Source organism: Vulpes vulpes, chromosome 13 (genome assembly GCF_048418805.1).
Source record: "Vulpes vulpes isolate BD-2025 chromosome 13, VulVul3, whole genome shotgun sequence".
Lineage (NCBI taxonomy): Eukaryota > Metazoa > Chordata > Mammalia > Carnivora > Canidae > Vulpes > Vulpes vulpes.
Genome location: NC_132792.1, coordinates 137,994,167 through 138,009,895, shown reverse-complemented (window position 1 = coordinate 138,009,895; position 15,729 = coordinate 137,994,167). Strand labels below are relative to the sequence as shown.

The 15,729-nt window shown below is 46.7% G+C and overlaps 1 protein-coding gene across 2 annotated transcripts in view; it reads right to left on the bottom strand.

Moving 5' to 3' along the window:
• BRINP2 (BMP/retinoic acid inducible neural specific 2) overlaps positions 1-15,729 on the bottom strand; it is a 123,427-nt gene that overhangs the window by 21,837 nt on the left and 85,861 nt on the right. For both annotated transcript variants that reach the window (XM_026001244.2, XM_072733095.1), the window contains exons 3-6: positions 14,903-15,093; positions 13,435-13,643; positions 2,939-3,044; positions 46-282 (exon numbers count right to left, since the gene is read on the bottom strand). In XM_026001244.2, coding sequence (XP_025857029.2) covers positions 46-282; positions 2,939-3,044; positions 13,435-13,643; positions 14,903-15,093 — 743 coding nt within the window. The remainder of the gene's footprint in view (positions 1-45; positions 283-2,938; positions 3,045-13,434; positions 13,644-14,902; positions 15,094-15,729) is intronic.

Genomic DNA, 15,729 nt, shown 5'->3' with positions numbered 1-15,729 from the left:
ATTTTCCACTGACAGGGAGGAAATGTGGGCCAGCTGACTGCTCACCTGACTCCTCAAACTGCCGGTTGTGGGTCACCCAAGAGTCCTGGATCTGCAGCAGGCTGTCCTCCATGGCCTGGATGTCAGCATCGGGACAGTTGCATTCCGGGAAGGTGGGGCTGCATTTGCACCAACAGTCATTGCCCTTGCAGACGAGCTCGCCTTCAGAGCTGCACGTGATGTAGCTGAGGGCCGCGGCCACAAAGCGCTCACGCAGGTACTCGGGTAGCAGCACCTGCAGGCCTAGGGAAAGGACGTGTCCGGGAATTGTGGGGCAGGACCACAAGGGACTCGGTTTCCCACACTCGAGGCTTCTTGGAGTTCTGCTGACTTGTGCATCATTCTGGGCCCAAGAATGGTCAGTCACCCCGGGGCCTGACCCTATGGAGCTGGTGGGGTGGAAGGGCTACCACTGCCCCTGTGACAGGTGGGAGAGGATCTGAAAATGCAGATGAGGACCATCAAAGTCCAAGGCTTAGTCGAACCCCTCACATCAGCCAAATTGAGAGCGTGCATATCACATGAATGGCCTTATTGGCTATGTATCAGCATTTGCAGGATGGGAATGGGACGATGTTTCAGATAAAAGAAGAGCTTATAGCCCTCCTGGGGAGGAATCAAGGCTTGATGGGCTTTTTGCTCTGCTTTCGACAGCCATCCTGTTTCTGGCTTCACTGAGGTGAGCAGCAGCCAACCTAAGATGTTATGCTGACCCTCCGGGGTCTCCCACCCCAGCCCTGATGACAAAGGAGGCTGCTCTGGTTAGGAAGTAGGGACAGGTTTTGCTGGTAATGTAGTGGCCAGACACCATACCCAGTACTTTTCATATATGATCACAAGTAACACCCTGGGCAGAGTGAGGCCAAGATGTTTCTTCTTATAGGTGAGGAAATCTGAGCTCTGTGGCCACAGTGACCTGCCCAAGTCACAGGGCTGGTAAAGGTGGCTTGGTGTCAGACCCTACCCTTGCACCATCAGGTCATACTGCATAACTGGGTCTGGCTGCCCCTGTCTCAATATGCTTTAACTCTTAAGATTTGAAAGTTAGATGGTGGTAGGCATCCTAAGTTCGGTCAAGCCTGAGTAGATATGAATGGCTCTCAGCTCTCTTTTCTAATTAGCTGCCTCTGATCTTGGATAGAATCCACTAAATTGCTCCAAGCTTCAGTTTTCCTACCCATCTGTGGTGGATATTAGTTTACCAGTAACAGAATATATTCCTATTCAGCTTCAAGCCACACAGGGTGGCTGTTGGAAGCATATCAAGAGATGAATGAAGGACGGGTTCTTCTTTGGATGCTGCTGGGCCAGGCTCGAGGTCAGACCTTCAAGAGGCCACCCCAGTGGGGGCATTGTGAGAGATTTTGCCCAGAGGATGAGGAACAGGAGAAACTTCTGGATGCGGTGAGCTCCCCTCTTCTCAAATATCTGCCAGCTCTTTATTGTCACACCCTTGACCTCGTCCTTGGCAGGAAATCACAGAGCCCAAAGTAGGTATCCTAGTCTCAGCAGACCTCAAAACAGGACTTAGAAATGCAGCAGCAATGGATATCCGTTGTTCCTGTTTGAGATCCGGCTCCTATTCTGAACTGCTCCTAAATCTTTCCTCCTTGATGTTGCACCCACACTGGCACTTGAGCACCCTACCCTGCACACCTTGTCCATGCGCTTGCTTCCAACACACACCCTCCCAAGTCCTTTTCTCTCCACCTCCCAACTACCTCCCTTCTCCTCACCATAACATTTCCCATTGCTATAAAATAAGTGCCCCGAGCAATGTCTGCATGAGTGATGGGCTATAAAATTAAATGGCATAAACTATTCCAGATGAACCACCAGACATTCTGAACTTCACTCATCGCTAATTTCTAGACACAAACCCAGCCCATCTAGGGACACCAGAGAAGAGGGATGCTAATTGCATTAGGTGGCTCTTTTTTTTTTTTTTTTTTTTTTTTTGCATTAGGTGGCTCTAAATAAAGGAGTCTTTTACTCCTTTTTATTATATATTCCTTGATTCCGAAAGCACTGATGGGTTGCATCTGGCTCAGGTTGCCTGGAATTTGTAATCGTAGATCCTGGGTGAGGGTTATTGATTTTATAATACCAAGATAATAATATCCTAAACAGAGTCCAGTTCAGTTAGGCCTTAAGAAAAATGAACTTTTCCCATTGCCAAACAGCTCTGTCTGAATCGGTTTGCGTAGCCCTGTCCCAGGATGCTCGGGGAACAGGCAGCGGGAGCTGAGCACCTCCCTCTACCTCCCAGGCTCCAGACCTAGTGTCATCCCCAGTCTTTTTGCTGGCCTGTTTGCAAGCCTGTCTTGTCCAGCTCTGTCTCCAGTGGAGGCTCCCACGCCTCTCAAACTGTTCTCCTGGCTCCAGTCTCCCATGGGAGAGACTATAGATTACTCACAGAAAGTAGAGACCACTCAGGGTAGCCAATGGTCCCACAGTTTGGAAAGCTCTTAGTTGAGCTAGAGATGGTGGCCCCATAACCACTCTGCAAAGGCTAGCTGTTCCCTAAGGTGTCCTTAGGACAAAGCAACAAAGGAGATCATCAGACTGGGCCAAGGTATGGATGTGGTCTTGCTGTAGACAACAGTCTTGGGGAGGACTAGAATGTGGGAGGGTGTGGGCATCGTGTGGTATGAACAATGGTCTCGGGTGCAGGTAAACCATATAGGAAGTTTTCTCAAAAGAATGGGGGAAAAAACAAAAAAACAAAACAAAAAAAACCAAACAAACAAAAAGAATGAGGGAAAGTGATGCCATACAGGTCCCAGAACTCCTAGTGGTTCTGGTCTCAGGAAGGTTTTGGCCAAAGGAAGCACATGGGACTCCTTTCTGCTCCTCAGGGACCCAGACCTAACACCCACCCCATCACAGGATAGCTTACCGAGCAGCTGCACTTTGTTCTCCGGACTCTGCACCAGGACCGAGCTCACGGAGTCCAGATTGTCGTAGTTGCTGCAGCCCAAGGGGCCAGTCCTGGTTTCCGTGACCTAAAGAAGCAGGGTGTCGTGTGGATTGAGACACCAAGTGGAGACCATCCCTCCACACATCCCTCCCCTGCCACCCGACCTCAGGCCCCGCAGCCTATCCTTAAGTGGCCCGAGAGTGGCAGGTGTCTTCCTGGCCCAGGAGCATAAAGCCACTCTCCTTCCTGTTCTAACACAGTGAGTGTCAGGGGCAGAGGGCTGGCGGTGGCAGTTGTACCCAGTGGGGGTCTTTCCGAGGGAGCCAAAGGGAATTTGCCTCTGGGAAGAGAAAATTCAACGTGGGCAGAGGAAGCTGGACCTCTGAGCTCAAGTCCCCCCTTCTCCTGCCCCAGAGGGAGACAGGAGGCCAGATGTGGATGCTGTCAGCCGGCTGGTGCGCCCAGCTGCATCCACTTGACGTGGTGCTCACAGGCTTTAGGGATCCCGAAGATGAAAAGCACTAGAGAAATATGAGTTATGAGTATGATTATTAGTATTAAACATTTAAGTCCCACCTCGGCACTGAGACGTCCTCAGAGAAAATCAGCCATGGGCTTCCTGCATATTTTAATAAGTATATTAAATATACATAAACTCTTACAGCCATGTAATATTCCAAAACACCACAGAATCATTTTGAAATATTATAAAGTTGGACTATCCGTTTTTCCCTGATGTTTTTAAAGTAGAAGATGAAGAATGGGAGTCCTTAAATGCACTGAAATAATTCCCTAATAAGAATGATGGGGACCCGCGGCCCTTTCTTCTCAGGATCTCCGAAAGCTCTGCCAACAATCAATCAACCAATCAACGAGTATTTATTGAGCAGCCACTGTTCAATTCTGTACAATTCATCAAACATTCACAGAGCGCCTCTCCTGGATTTCTTCAAGGAGTCAACCCTGATACCTCTGGTCTCTCCTGGCTCCAGGCACCTCCGCTCTGCAGCAGGCACAGATGCTGCACTTGCTCATCCTTTCCCATGAGTACGTGGTTAGAGTCTGGGTCCTCCACACACTAAAGGCTCCACAGGAGTAAGCTCATCATTGTTTCATTCACCATGTTGTCAACAACAATTAACACAGTGCCTGGCACACAGTAGATGCTCAATAACTTAGAGCGTGTTCTAAATTATTAGAATATGTTCTAATATGTTCCAGGCTTTGCAGGGTAGAGAGGTGAGCAGAGAGATGCCCAAGTTATGTGCTGTGTCTTCCGGGAAATCACACCCCGTGGGTGAGGCAGGTGTATCTTCAACTGACAGACATGCATCCGAGTGGAGCAGAAGCCATGCGTCAATGAGCACAGAAGAAAACACAGCTCCAGACAAAGGGAGCACAGAGGAAACAGCAGCAGAGGAGACTCAACTGAGCTGGTCCTTAAAAATAAGTAGAAGTCTGTTGAATCACTGTATTGTACACTGTATGCCAACTCTACTGGAATTAAAATAAAATAAACTGAAATAAGTAATAATAAAGGAAAGTAGAAGGGGAAAGGAAGGTACTCTGAGAACAGGGAGAAGGGGCAGCGTGAGCTACAACACACAGGCTGGGCTGCATGCAGTGAAAATGTCTAGCACCCTTCAAGTGACCAGGGTGAAGTCACCAAGTAAAGAGCCAAGTATAAATGACACTTTTAAAGGGAATCTAAAAATAAAAAATAAATAAATAAATAAAGGGAATCTAGTATTTTTAGTCTTAAAAATTATTCATGGAACAGAGTAATTAAATGAAGGATGATTTGATACTGACTAGAAATACAGTAGGGAGATGGGAGAGATCCTTGGGACTTAAAGTAGTCTGAGAGGGCTTCATGGAGGAGGTGAACCACGAAGGATAAATAGGAATGGAGGGAAAGGAGGAGGGAACTAGGAGAGAGATAATTACAGACAAAGACAGAGGGGCAGCCACAGTGCAAGAAAAGCAACAGAACCCAGCCCGCATCAAGAATAGGACCAAGACCATTGACAGGGGCAGTGATGACTTCTCTACAGTTGCGAGTTCATCCTCCAATATCATCCCATTTAACTTCACAAAAACTCTGGGACAGTCTCACTGCCATCACTCTCCAAAGAAGGAAACCAAGGTTCACAGAGTTATGAGGCCCAAGGCCACAGAGCTGTGAGTAGCTAAAACAGGATTTTAATGTGGGGATCCTCAGGCCCATCAGTGTTCCTCCTGTCTCCTGTGAGGATGCGTCAAAGGATCACAGAAAATAGTGAATTAACCCCCTTTGGATGACATCACTTCTCAAAACAGGTATAAAGAGAGCAGTTCATCCCAAATAGTTTAGTGATCTGCCCTCTGTTCAGAATGTGAACACAGGGCAAAGCAAATTATATAGACTTGAGTCCACAGTCTCCTAATATTACAGATGAGGAAACCATGGCCAGATGAGTTAAATGATTTACTCAAAGTCACACATCTAGTTAACCTGCACGGCTAGGATTCATTCAATGCATTCATACATCCTTTCACTCACTCATTTATTCAATGTAACAAATATGCAAGGAGCATCAGAACTCAGTGTAAGGCAAGTCACTGCCATAAGGAGTTTACAGACAAGTGGAAACATGTTTCTCTAATCCCAGCATTCGGGCTGTTACACTTGGGCCTGCGTCCCTCCACAGGTGGGCGCTCGGTGCCAGGTAATGGCTCTGTATTGATGGGTGACTGGCTGTCAAACCTCAGGGGGAAGGCAAAACCAGGCTTCTTTCAAGGTGAGTTCATCTCTATGGTGTAAGAATCCCTGTGAAAAGAGCCCTGGCTGAGGACTGGCCCAGCTCTTCTGGAGTGGGATGGACTGAAGGGCAGTGGGGAATGGTGGGGTAGATGGTGGGTGGGTGTGGTATTTAGGACACTTGTGTTTCCCCGCCTCCAGGTAAGCTGGCCACCACACGGTCACTGAGCTCTGCACTGGCTCTTCCATCCACCCACCCCTAAGTTGGTTGCTCACCAGCCTCAAGTCTAGGCAGGGAGGGAGCTACATGCCTTCTGTAGGAGTAGGATGACCAGCCAAGGAGGAGAACAGCGAGCAGCCGCTCCCCTCGCCTCTCTCCCCCCACAATCCCCACCTACATAGATCCATCTGCTTCCCCACCACTGCCACCATCTCACACAGCATGCCGGTCTGGCTCTGACGCTGATTTCTGACCTTCACTTTGCTATTCCCAAAGGTCAGCTCCACAAGAGGACAATCAGGTAAATCATTGAAAAGATCTGGGTAGCTTCCCTTTGTTCATCTTAGCTCAAGGACAGGAATGAGGAAGAGACAAAGGCTATGATTCCCACGCTCATTTCCTTCGAGGGAAGGAGCCAAGCCAGATCTCCGAGAGGGAAGAAGGCCCACTCAGATCATGCTAGATCCTAAAGTCATTGCTCTTTCCACTGCTGTTCTACCTTGAGCCACCTCTGTCCTTCTTAGAGACCTAAGGAGATGGGAAGGAGAAAGGGAGCTGGGGAGGGTCCTCTTACAGCTATTCCCTGGGCACTGACTTGATAAGCAGGACACCTAAAGACCCCTTTCCCCAAGTGTTTGGAGTTCCAGAGACTCTGGACAGTCAGTCCAGAGAACTGTGCTTTCTCTGTAGCAGAGGCAGCCAGCTGTGGCAGGTTACAAACAAGGCCCATAGAAGTAATGGAAAGTGCAGTTCACTCAGGTACACGCGTTCAAAGAGCATCTCAGATAAGCTTTCAGAAAGGGAAAATAATTGTGTGCTAATTGGTCTGTTGACAGAGACTGTCCTGCCTTCAGAAAGCCCTGATGGATCTCAGGTTCATTAGCACATCCAATTTTCCATAAATACCAGATTGTGCAAACCCTCTTTCCCGCCAGCCCCCTCTCCTCGCCTTGCCCTTTCTTCCCCACCGCTCTTGTCCTACCGGGGGAGACACCGGTAAAGCTAGAGTGTCTAAAATGGGCTTCTAACTGTGAACTATAGGGCTGGGCAGGCCGAGCACAGCTGATGGTGTTTGTGCTTAAAAGAGCTGCAAATTGAATCCCAGGCTGTGGCGCCCAGGAATTCAGACAAACCTTTTTAAGGATGCTTTGCGAGAACGCATCCTTCTTGCTATCCTGGGACCCAGATGAAGTTCTGTGTGGGCTCTTTTCAGTGAGCTCTGGAACATATCAAACCAATCCTTCCCCAACCTTTGAGTAAGTAGAGGGTAAGCTGCAGCGGAGAAGCAGGCTCCTCTGCTTAACGGCTCTGATCCCTTCCAGGGGTTGCGCACAGCACGTACAGTGCACGGCATTCAGCCCTTTACAGTGTGCAAAGTGTTTGCATGAACTATGTCATTGGGTGTCACCCCAACCTTATGGCAGAGAAAGGGGTGATATTCACAATATCAGCAGGTAAGACCGGAGTGCGCAGACTAATCAGAAAAAGTACAGCGGCGGTACCAAAGTAGCATTCTGGAGGCCTCCTGAGGTCCATTCACCCATAGGGGAGATCTGGGGGCTTTAGGTGAGAGAAGAAGGTGGTTAGGATGGCACCCAGCGGCTGGGCGAAGACTGTTTACCCAGCTGTCATGGAAGTGGCTTGATATTCTAATAACTGGTACAGCCTTATCAGCTGAGTGTAAGCCCTGGGTACAGGTGAGTCAGATAATTGGTAATGCCATGTCCTGGAGTACGCTGACTTCTCAAGGTCATAGAAATGGTGAGCCCCAAGGCTGAAACTCAATCCCAATTCTCCTCACTTGGACAAGTGTTTCCCACTAAGCCGGGGAGCCTGCTTTCACCTACCAAGCATTTTATTGAGGGTTTCACCACATGCCAGCTGCTGTGAAGGGACCTGGAACTGTGTGCATGCTACAGAGTCCCTGCTGCTCTAAGCCCTCCTGCCACACTTGTGGCTTTGGGGAAGTGACAGTGGGGGTGTCAGCAGTTGCAATATAAGGTGACAAATCCTGTAACAGAGGTGTGCACTAATCAGGGTAAACCTTGCAACAGAGTGGGATGTTCTATCAAGTGAGCAGACTGGTGGGATAGGCTGCCAAGAACCTTCCTTTGCTCCTTTGTTCAGCAGTGCGTGCTTAGATCACAGGGTTCCCTAGACCTCACTACGCTATATGAGGAGGAGAACCTAGAGGAATGGAAGGTGGAGAAAACACTAGATGATCCTTGTTTTCTTACTGCTTCTCCGAACTGCCTCCCATGGGGAGAGCACATTGCAGTCCTCAACAGAGAAAACACCAGGCTGATCAACCCAGCAGAGGATAAATTATGATCTCACACTCCATGTGTAATTGGAGGAATTCTCCAAAAAGAGCCTTCCAAGGATGGTGGCCTCACTTTTGCAGAGATGGACAGTGACTCTAGTTCTGGAAAATGCATCATCCACAGACCCTACATACTAGATGTGGCTTTGGGTGCCTTCCGATCTCTCTACCACCTGCAGGCTCTGCCAAAGAGATGAGTCCAGTCAGCCACATTGGAGACTATGTATTAGACTCTTTGTGTTGGACTAATGTGGACCTTGAACCAGATTTTTCCTCAGGGGACTTTAGAACTGTGATACTGAGAGAAGAAATGTAAGGGGTGGTGGTGGACACCCTTAAAATTTAGAATAAACAATTATCAAGCAATTATTATGTGCCAGGCCCTGAGTGAGACTCCAGCAATGAACAAGCGTGGTCCCTGCCCGGATGGGATTGCTTGAGAGAGAAAACAGAAGGGGAGTATTCATTGTGGGCCAGAGGCAGCTCCAGAGCAAGGCAGAGTTAAATGTAAGCTGAAGTCATGGGTATACAGAAAGTCTAGAAAAAACAACAACAAAGAACTTGGACAAGAGAAGCCAGAAGATGAAACAGATGAAAAAAACACATGGCGTACGTTTCACTAAGAAACAGAGATGTAGCCTCGGCATCTCACTGTCCTACAAGACCTGGAATGCATTTCGTGTCTTGTCCTTGGAGATCTGTGATACTCTTCACCACAGTCCTCTAATTAAATCACCTTTATGCTCAAGTGACCTTGAGTGGCTTTGTCTCTTTTCAGCTAAACATGCTTCTGTGCCCTTGTACACACACTGAGAAGAACATAACCTATGTGGGAAACATGGTCAGAGACACAGTTGCTCATTCAATCAGTCAACAAATCTTCACTCATTACCCATAATGTGGCGAGCTCTGTACACTCAGTGGGAACCAAAGATGACTAAGCCCCTCCCCCAAGGACCTCGTGGTCTCAGAGGTCATCATGTTAGCTAGCGACTAGAATTCAAATGTTGAGCCCTACAAAAGAGGTTTGTGCTTGAGACACTGCAGAGGAGCATTTTAACCCCCTCGGGAGTCAGGAACGACTTCACAGAGAAGCAACCCTGTTGACTCACACAAAGAAGTGTGAGGAAGAGCCACGTAGGTAAACAGGCAAAACACACAGCAGGTGCCCAGGAAGTATGTTTGAATAAAGAAAACTGGTCAGACAGGACTGGGTGATGTGATAGAAATGGTGAAGCAAGGGCTGAGGCGGGAAACAGGGCATTGAGAAGAGACAAAAGAACAGTCAGGACAGACCTTCCATGGCCTTGGTTTTGTTAAGAACAGTTACTCTTTTTCAAGCTCCAATTGTGCTGTGGCTCACGTATTCCATATATTTTCTTATTTGAGCCTCCTAGAAATCCATTGAGGTAAAAAATATTCTTTTTTCAATAGTTTTGAGGACGAGAAAAGTAAGGTTCAGAGTAGTTTGGTAACTTGCTCATAGCCTGCCAGGAGCAGTGGCACAGCAAAGACTCGGGTGTGGTCCTATGTCCTTTCCATTGCGTCCCATCCCCACCATGGCTGGAGTGCAGTGGTTTAAGCAGGGTGCATGATGATTTGCACATATGCAGGTGGCAGAGAGGGTGAGTCTGGGAGAAGAGCTGAGAATGGAAGCTAGTTCAAAAGACAATGTGAGAAAATCGGGCAAGAGTTGACCCGTTCCTGAATTAAGGGGATGGCATGCGCCTGAGGAGGCAGCAAAGGGCAAATTGAAAATCTATCCATGGGCCATGGAGTCTAAGGCAAACAGGCAAATGAGGCCATGATAGAAAGTGAAAAGTTGGCCACATCAAAGGATAGGAAGGAACATTCATGGGACCTTTGAATTATTGATCCAAGTCTACCTTTCATTTCTAGACAAGATCAATTCTTCTCCATCTTGGTCTCAGCCCACTCGCTACCGAACTAAAGGGGGCATGGGGTGTCCCCAGAGTTCTATCTTCTTGGTAAAACCCACTCTGTGCCACTGACAGTTTCTTTTATCATTTTAAACTGCCCAAGAGACCAGCCTCCCAAATGTACCCTACATCCCTGTTAACCTCAGCCCTTATCCTATCTCAGATTCTCACTCTAGACACTGTACATCCCCTGATCCGACCTCTTTTCTTCAGGTAACTTCCAAAGTGCTCTCTCAGTCCCATGATCAGTCTTCAGCAAGAACCTCTATAATCTCAATCTCTTCTCGAGAGTCCACTTCATCTTTTTGTATTAATCACAGCCCAGCAGACGCTGAAGACAGGGGATCCTGAGCAACCTTCCCTAGGGGTAACCCACTGCTTTCCCACGCCTCTCACCGCTGGGCAAAGGAGTGATAAAACTCACAGCTATGCTGACCAGTCCCATGTTATAATTATGACCATGGGTATCAAATGGGCCTGCAGAGCTGCCCAACAATCCACAACATCGATCTTGTAGTTGAAACACCTAACTCCCAGTCTTCTGGAACCATCTCCTACATTCTTTCCTCAACAATTCCTTCTCTTCCCTTTTAGCCAAGGGCTCCAATTCTTGGCAAATAAGGAATTGGATCAATCACAAGAGGACAACCACATCCTCCCACCACATCTGCATCCTACTGCATGGTGTCCTGTGCACTTGAATGCCTCCTGCACAAAGGATGGGATGTTTATGCCTCTATGTAAGACTCACTCCTCCATGGAATATCAGCCTCTCCTGCCTACCTAACTGCCCTTGCAATTGCCCCCTGTTGCTCCTGCATCATTTTTTCCCTCTCTTCTGAATCATTTCAATCAACTTGCCAAGATTCGAGTATCTTCTATCTTGAAAACGAAAACTCCACCACTCTTGACCTTCCACCAGCTATCACCCATTTTTTTCTGTTTGCTTTTACAGCAAAAACTTTAGAGAACTGTCTCTACTCCTCTGATTCCTCACTTTGCTTTCTCTCTTGAACCTTCTATACTCAGTCTTTTGTACCTGTCATGTCACAGAAACCACTCTTCTCCAGATTGCTAGTTACCTCCATGTTACCAGATTGAAGGTCCATTCTCTGACTGCTCCACAGCATACAACATCGTTGTCTGCTCCTTATTTTGTGAAACACTTGCTTCATAAGGTCTTGTGATTTGACTTTGGTTCTTTTCATACCTTTCTGCCTGGTCTCAGCCTCCACTATTGGATCCTCCTCCTCTTCTCCACTTCTGAATATTGATATGCTGCACAACTCAACCCTACATCTGCTTTACCACTACTCAAGTGATCTCATCTCACTCTTTCCCACGGTATTAAATACCAACTACACATGTGTATATATGTGTATGCCAAATGATATCTCCAATCATGACCTTTCTCTTGAAATCTTAGTGTTTATATCCAATTGCCTGTTATATATCTCCTCTTGGATGTCTAATAGGAATGTCAAATTCAATGTGTCTAAAACCAAGCTCTTGATTTGCTTCTTTCAGTTTGGCATTTCCCCCAGCATTGTCCCTCTCAGTAAATGGAATCACTCACTGTTCATCTGGTTCCTCATGCCAAAAATCTTGCAGTTAATCTTGATTCCTTTCTTCTAATTTATTAGCTAATCCTATAGGTTCTACCATCAAAATATATCCTGCATCTGCCAACTTCTCACTGCCTCTGTACAGCCAGCTTTGTCTGAGCAAGCCACCATTATTTCCTTCCTTGACCACTGCAATAGTTGCGGCACTGGTCTCCATGACCCCTCTTTCTCCTCTCTTCCCTAATCAGTAATGCCCTCATGATCTTAACATCCTTTATTGATCTCTGTCTCAGGCAATATACCACCAGGGGGGAGATAAAATTTTCTCTGTAGGCTCATCTCCCACTTCACCCCTCTTTTGACTGCATTCCAGCTACATGACACAATGTTTCTGGACCCTAACACGTATTACCCCCCACACACTTCAGGACAACTGTATCTGCTCTCAGTCAATATACTCATATGGCTCCTTCCCTCCCTTCATTCAGATCTCTCCTTAAATGGTATTTCTTCAAAAAGGTCTTCCCCAAAGTTCTATGTCCCCATCATTCTCTTTCCTTTACCCTGGCTCCATTTCTTCATATCATCAATCCCACCTGACATTATATATTTAATTAATTATGTCTCCATTACAAGAATTTAAACTTCACGAGGGCAGAGATTTTATATGTTTTGTTCATTCTGGGGTTCTCAGTACCCCGAGCAGTGCCTGACACATAATAGGTGTTCGATAAATATATACTGAATGAGTAAATAAATGAACAAAACTTCCTTCAAATTTTAGGTGTGATAAAAGCAGCATATAGTACAAGACTGACCAGCACTCACCACCCTAACTCTATATTTAGAATAAAATAATCCAGCATTCTCAAGTATTGTCATTGGTCTTCCCTTCCCCCAAAACAACTTGAACTTTCCTAGAAATCTCCTAGATATAAGTAGAAAAGATGGGATGAAGGTTATAATCATTACTGTTATAGTAACTATTGATCATTTTCCAATATGCATGAGAACATATCACTCCTCTGATTAGAACTCTCTGGTTGTTTTTCATTGTATTTTGACATATTAAAATTCTATATCATGGTCATGTGACCTGGTTCCAGTCTACATCTGAACCCCATCTCATATCAGTGTCTTCCTGTTTACCTTACCACAGTCACAGCAGTCTTCTCTGTGTTCTAAGGCACCAATCTGGTTCCTGCCCCAAAGCCTTAGCACTTACCCGTTCTCACGTCTGAATACTCTTCCTTCAGGTCATTCAGATGTCAGCCTCAAAGTCTAAATCCAAAGTGCCCTCCCTGGACCAATCTGGCTAATATTAGCTGCTCCCTTCTCTCACCCCAGGAAATCTGTACCTTCTGACTCTATCCTTTCTTTATATCTTTATCTAAAATGACTTTGCTTTTACTTGTTTGATATCCTCACCTCTCACCAGAATATAACCTCTGCAGAATAAGGACTTTGTCTACCCTTCACAATAGGCTGTTTGGCTAGTGACTGCCCCAGAGTAGAAGCTACACGATTATTTGTTATGCAGTGAAGACCTGGGCCTCTCGTAGAGCTGATTGTGCTTTCCCATGTCCAGCAGTCAGGCCTGGCTGCCTCAGAGCCAGTTCTAACTCCAGCCTCCCTTTGGCTTCCCTCTGCCTGTCTCCCCCCTCTCCCAGTGCTTCTCGGCTGTTACCTTGATGGCGCCTGTGGCTATCTGGATATGGTGCAGCCGCCTCAGTGTGCTCTCTCTGTCGATGAAGTAGGAGGCTGCCAGCTGGTGCAGGGTCTCCAGGGACACAGCAGAGCTGTTTCCACTGCCCCCGACCACAGGCACACTTCCTGCTGTCTCTGTCTTGCGGCTCAGTTTTCGCTTGTCCACAAAAATGGTCAGAGACTCCTCTCCTATCACAAACAACACAGGTTCATTGGTGAGGCTTTTTGCTCCTTAGTCCCCTACCAATTAGAACACGAAACCCTTGGCTAGAATAGTCGGGAGTTCAGAAGGAGTGCATTGGCCTTGCAGACGACCTCTTACCCATCACTGTCTTTAGAATGGTCTCCTCAGACAGTACACGAGGTAACAGGCATCACCGCTCCAGAGGCCCTCCTCCCTTTCCCTTCATTCTTTAACTATTCCATAGCTTATTCCCTCCCCTCCAGCTTATCCATTTAACATCCTTTATTGATCTCCCTCTCAGGCAATCTACCTCCATGGGGGAGATAAAATTTTCTCTCTCAAGTTGTTTATAAGAAGTCACCATGGATATTTCTGCTCCCTCAGAAAGGGCAAAAGCCTTGAAGTTCAACCTGCCTCCTCCCCATCAAACACTCAACACCTACCACATGCTGACAGCTGGCCTGAACCCTTGGAGAGATCCTTTTGGTCCATCAGTGAGCTAAATGTTATAATAAATCCTGCTTTCTGGGATGCCTGGGTTGCTCAGTGCTTGAGCATCCACCTTCGGCCCAGGGCGTGATCCTGGAGTCCCGAGAGTCCCATGTTGTCAGGCTCCCTGCATGGAGCCTGCTTCTTCCTCTGCCTGCGTCTCTGCCTCTCTCTCTCTGTGTCTCTCATGAATAAATAAATAAAATCTTTAAAAAAAATCCTGCTTTCTTCTTCCCAGGGCAGAGAGAACTCTGCCTCTTCAGAGCTTTTGATTTGGCCACAGGTTGCACTATCCCCACTCCCAAGCCAGCCCAGAACCATTGGAATTTGTTTAGCCAGTTACCAATCTTCAGGGAGGCAAGTAGGGATCAGGGACTCAATGGACATTTACTTCTTTGCCTCTGGGTCTGATAACTAGAGCCACAGCAAACATTAGATGTGGAGAAGCTGCTGGGTTAGAAGGCTCTGTTAAAAGAAAACTGGGAGCGCCCCCTGCTGGCAAGTAGTTAGTAGGAGCCTGTCAGTCCCCCCAACCTCCTTACCCCACACCCCCTCCTCAGGAGGATGCTTATAAGCAAATAGCAATGTTCTGGGGGTGAATCTGGTTATCAAGAGATCATACCATTCTCAAAGGCACCGGAAAGAAAACGTTTCTCAGGCAATAACAGGCCAGGAAGAACCAAAACCCAGGAAGGCTCAAGCTATACTCAATGGGTCTTAAATCTATTTTCTATTTTCTGGCAGCCAGTTAGTGTAGGATCATGATGTTGCTTACCTCCAAGGGTGGCAGAAAGTAAGAAATGAGTGCCGTACTTTTTGATCAGGTTTTCGGTAACCTGTTGTAGGTTGGGTCTCCTTCCGAGGAGGCGAATGTTCCGGATAAATTCTGGCGCAAGAGGCAATGGCAAACTGAAGAAGTCCTTCCTTTCCAGAGCCAAGTTGTTTACTTTCCAACGGGCAAACTCCCTGGAGGAGAGATCAAGGGATAAAGAAAAACTCAATGTATTTAAGAAGAAGAAACATAAATTCTGAAGTAGGTAATGCTCTTTCTCCACTTGCACCATGCTCACTTCCCCTCAACACACACCTCTCCACATAGAGGCCCCCAGTGACAGAAAAAGGTCCTCTGTCCTCCCACCCAGCCTCCCCTTCCCAGGCTGTGAGAAAGACTTTCATCAGAACTTTTTCTATTCAGCTTTCTCACTGGAGAGTAGCTAATCAGCTTATTCATATAAAGTTAGTCATATAGTATAGTGTAGTATGGGGAGAAATATGCAAACAATGAAAATATGAGAACAGTGGTTTGCAGAGATCTGATCTAGTTACAGTTGCTACTCAGTGGATGAGTCACACCACATATCGTGACTTCAGTTACCCATTTGTAAAGTCAAGAGTTTGATCTACAGCAACATTTCTCAAACCTTTTGGTCTCAGGACCCCTTCAAACTTTAAAAAATGATTGAGTCCCCCATATTGATGTCGCTTATGGCTATTGAGGATTACCACTTTAAAAATTAAAACTGAAAAAACCAAAATTTGTTATTTTATTTAAAGATAACATCAGTAAATTACATATAACATAAATAACATATTTTTTATTAC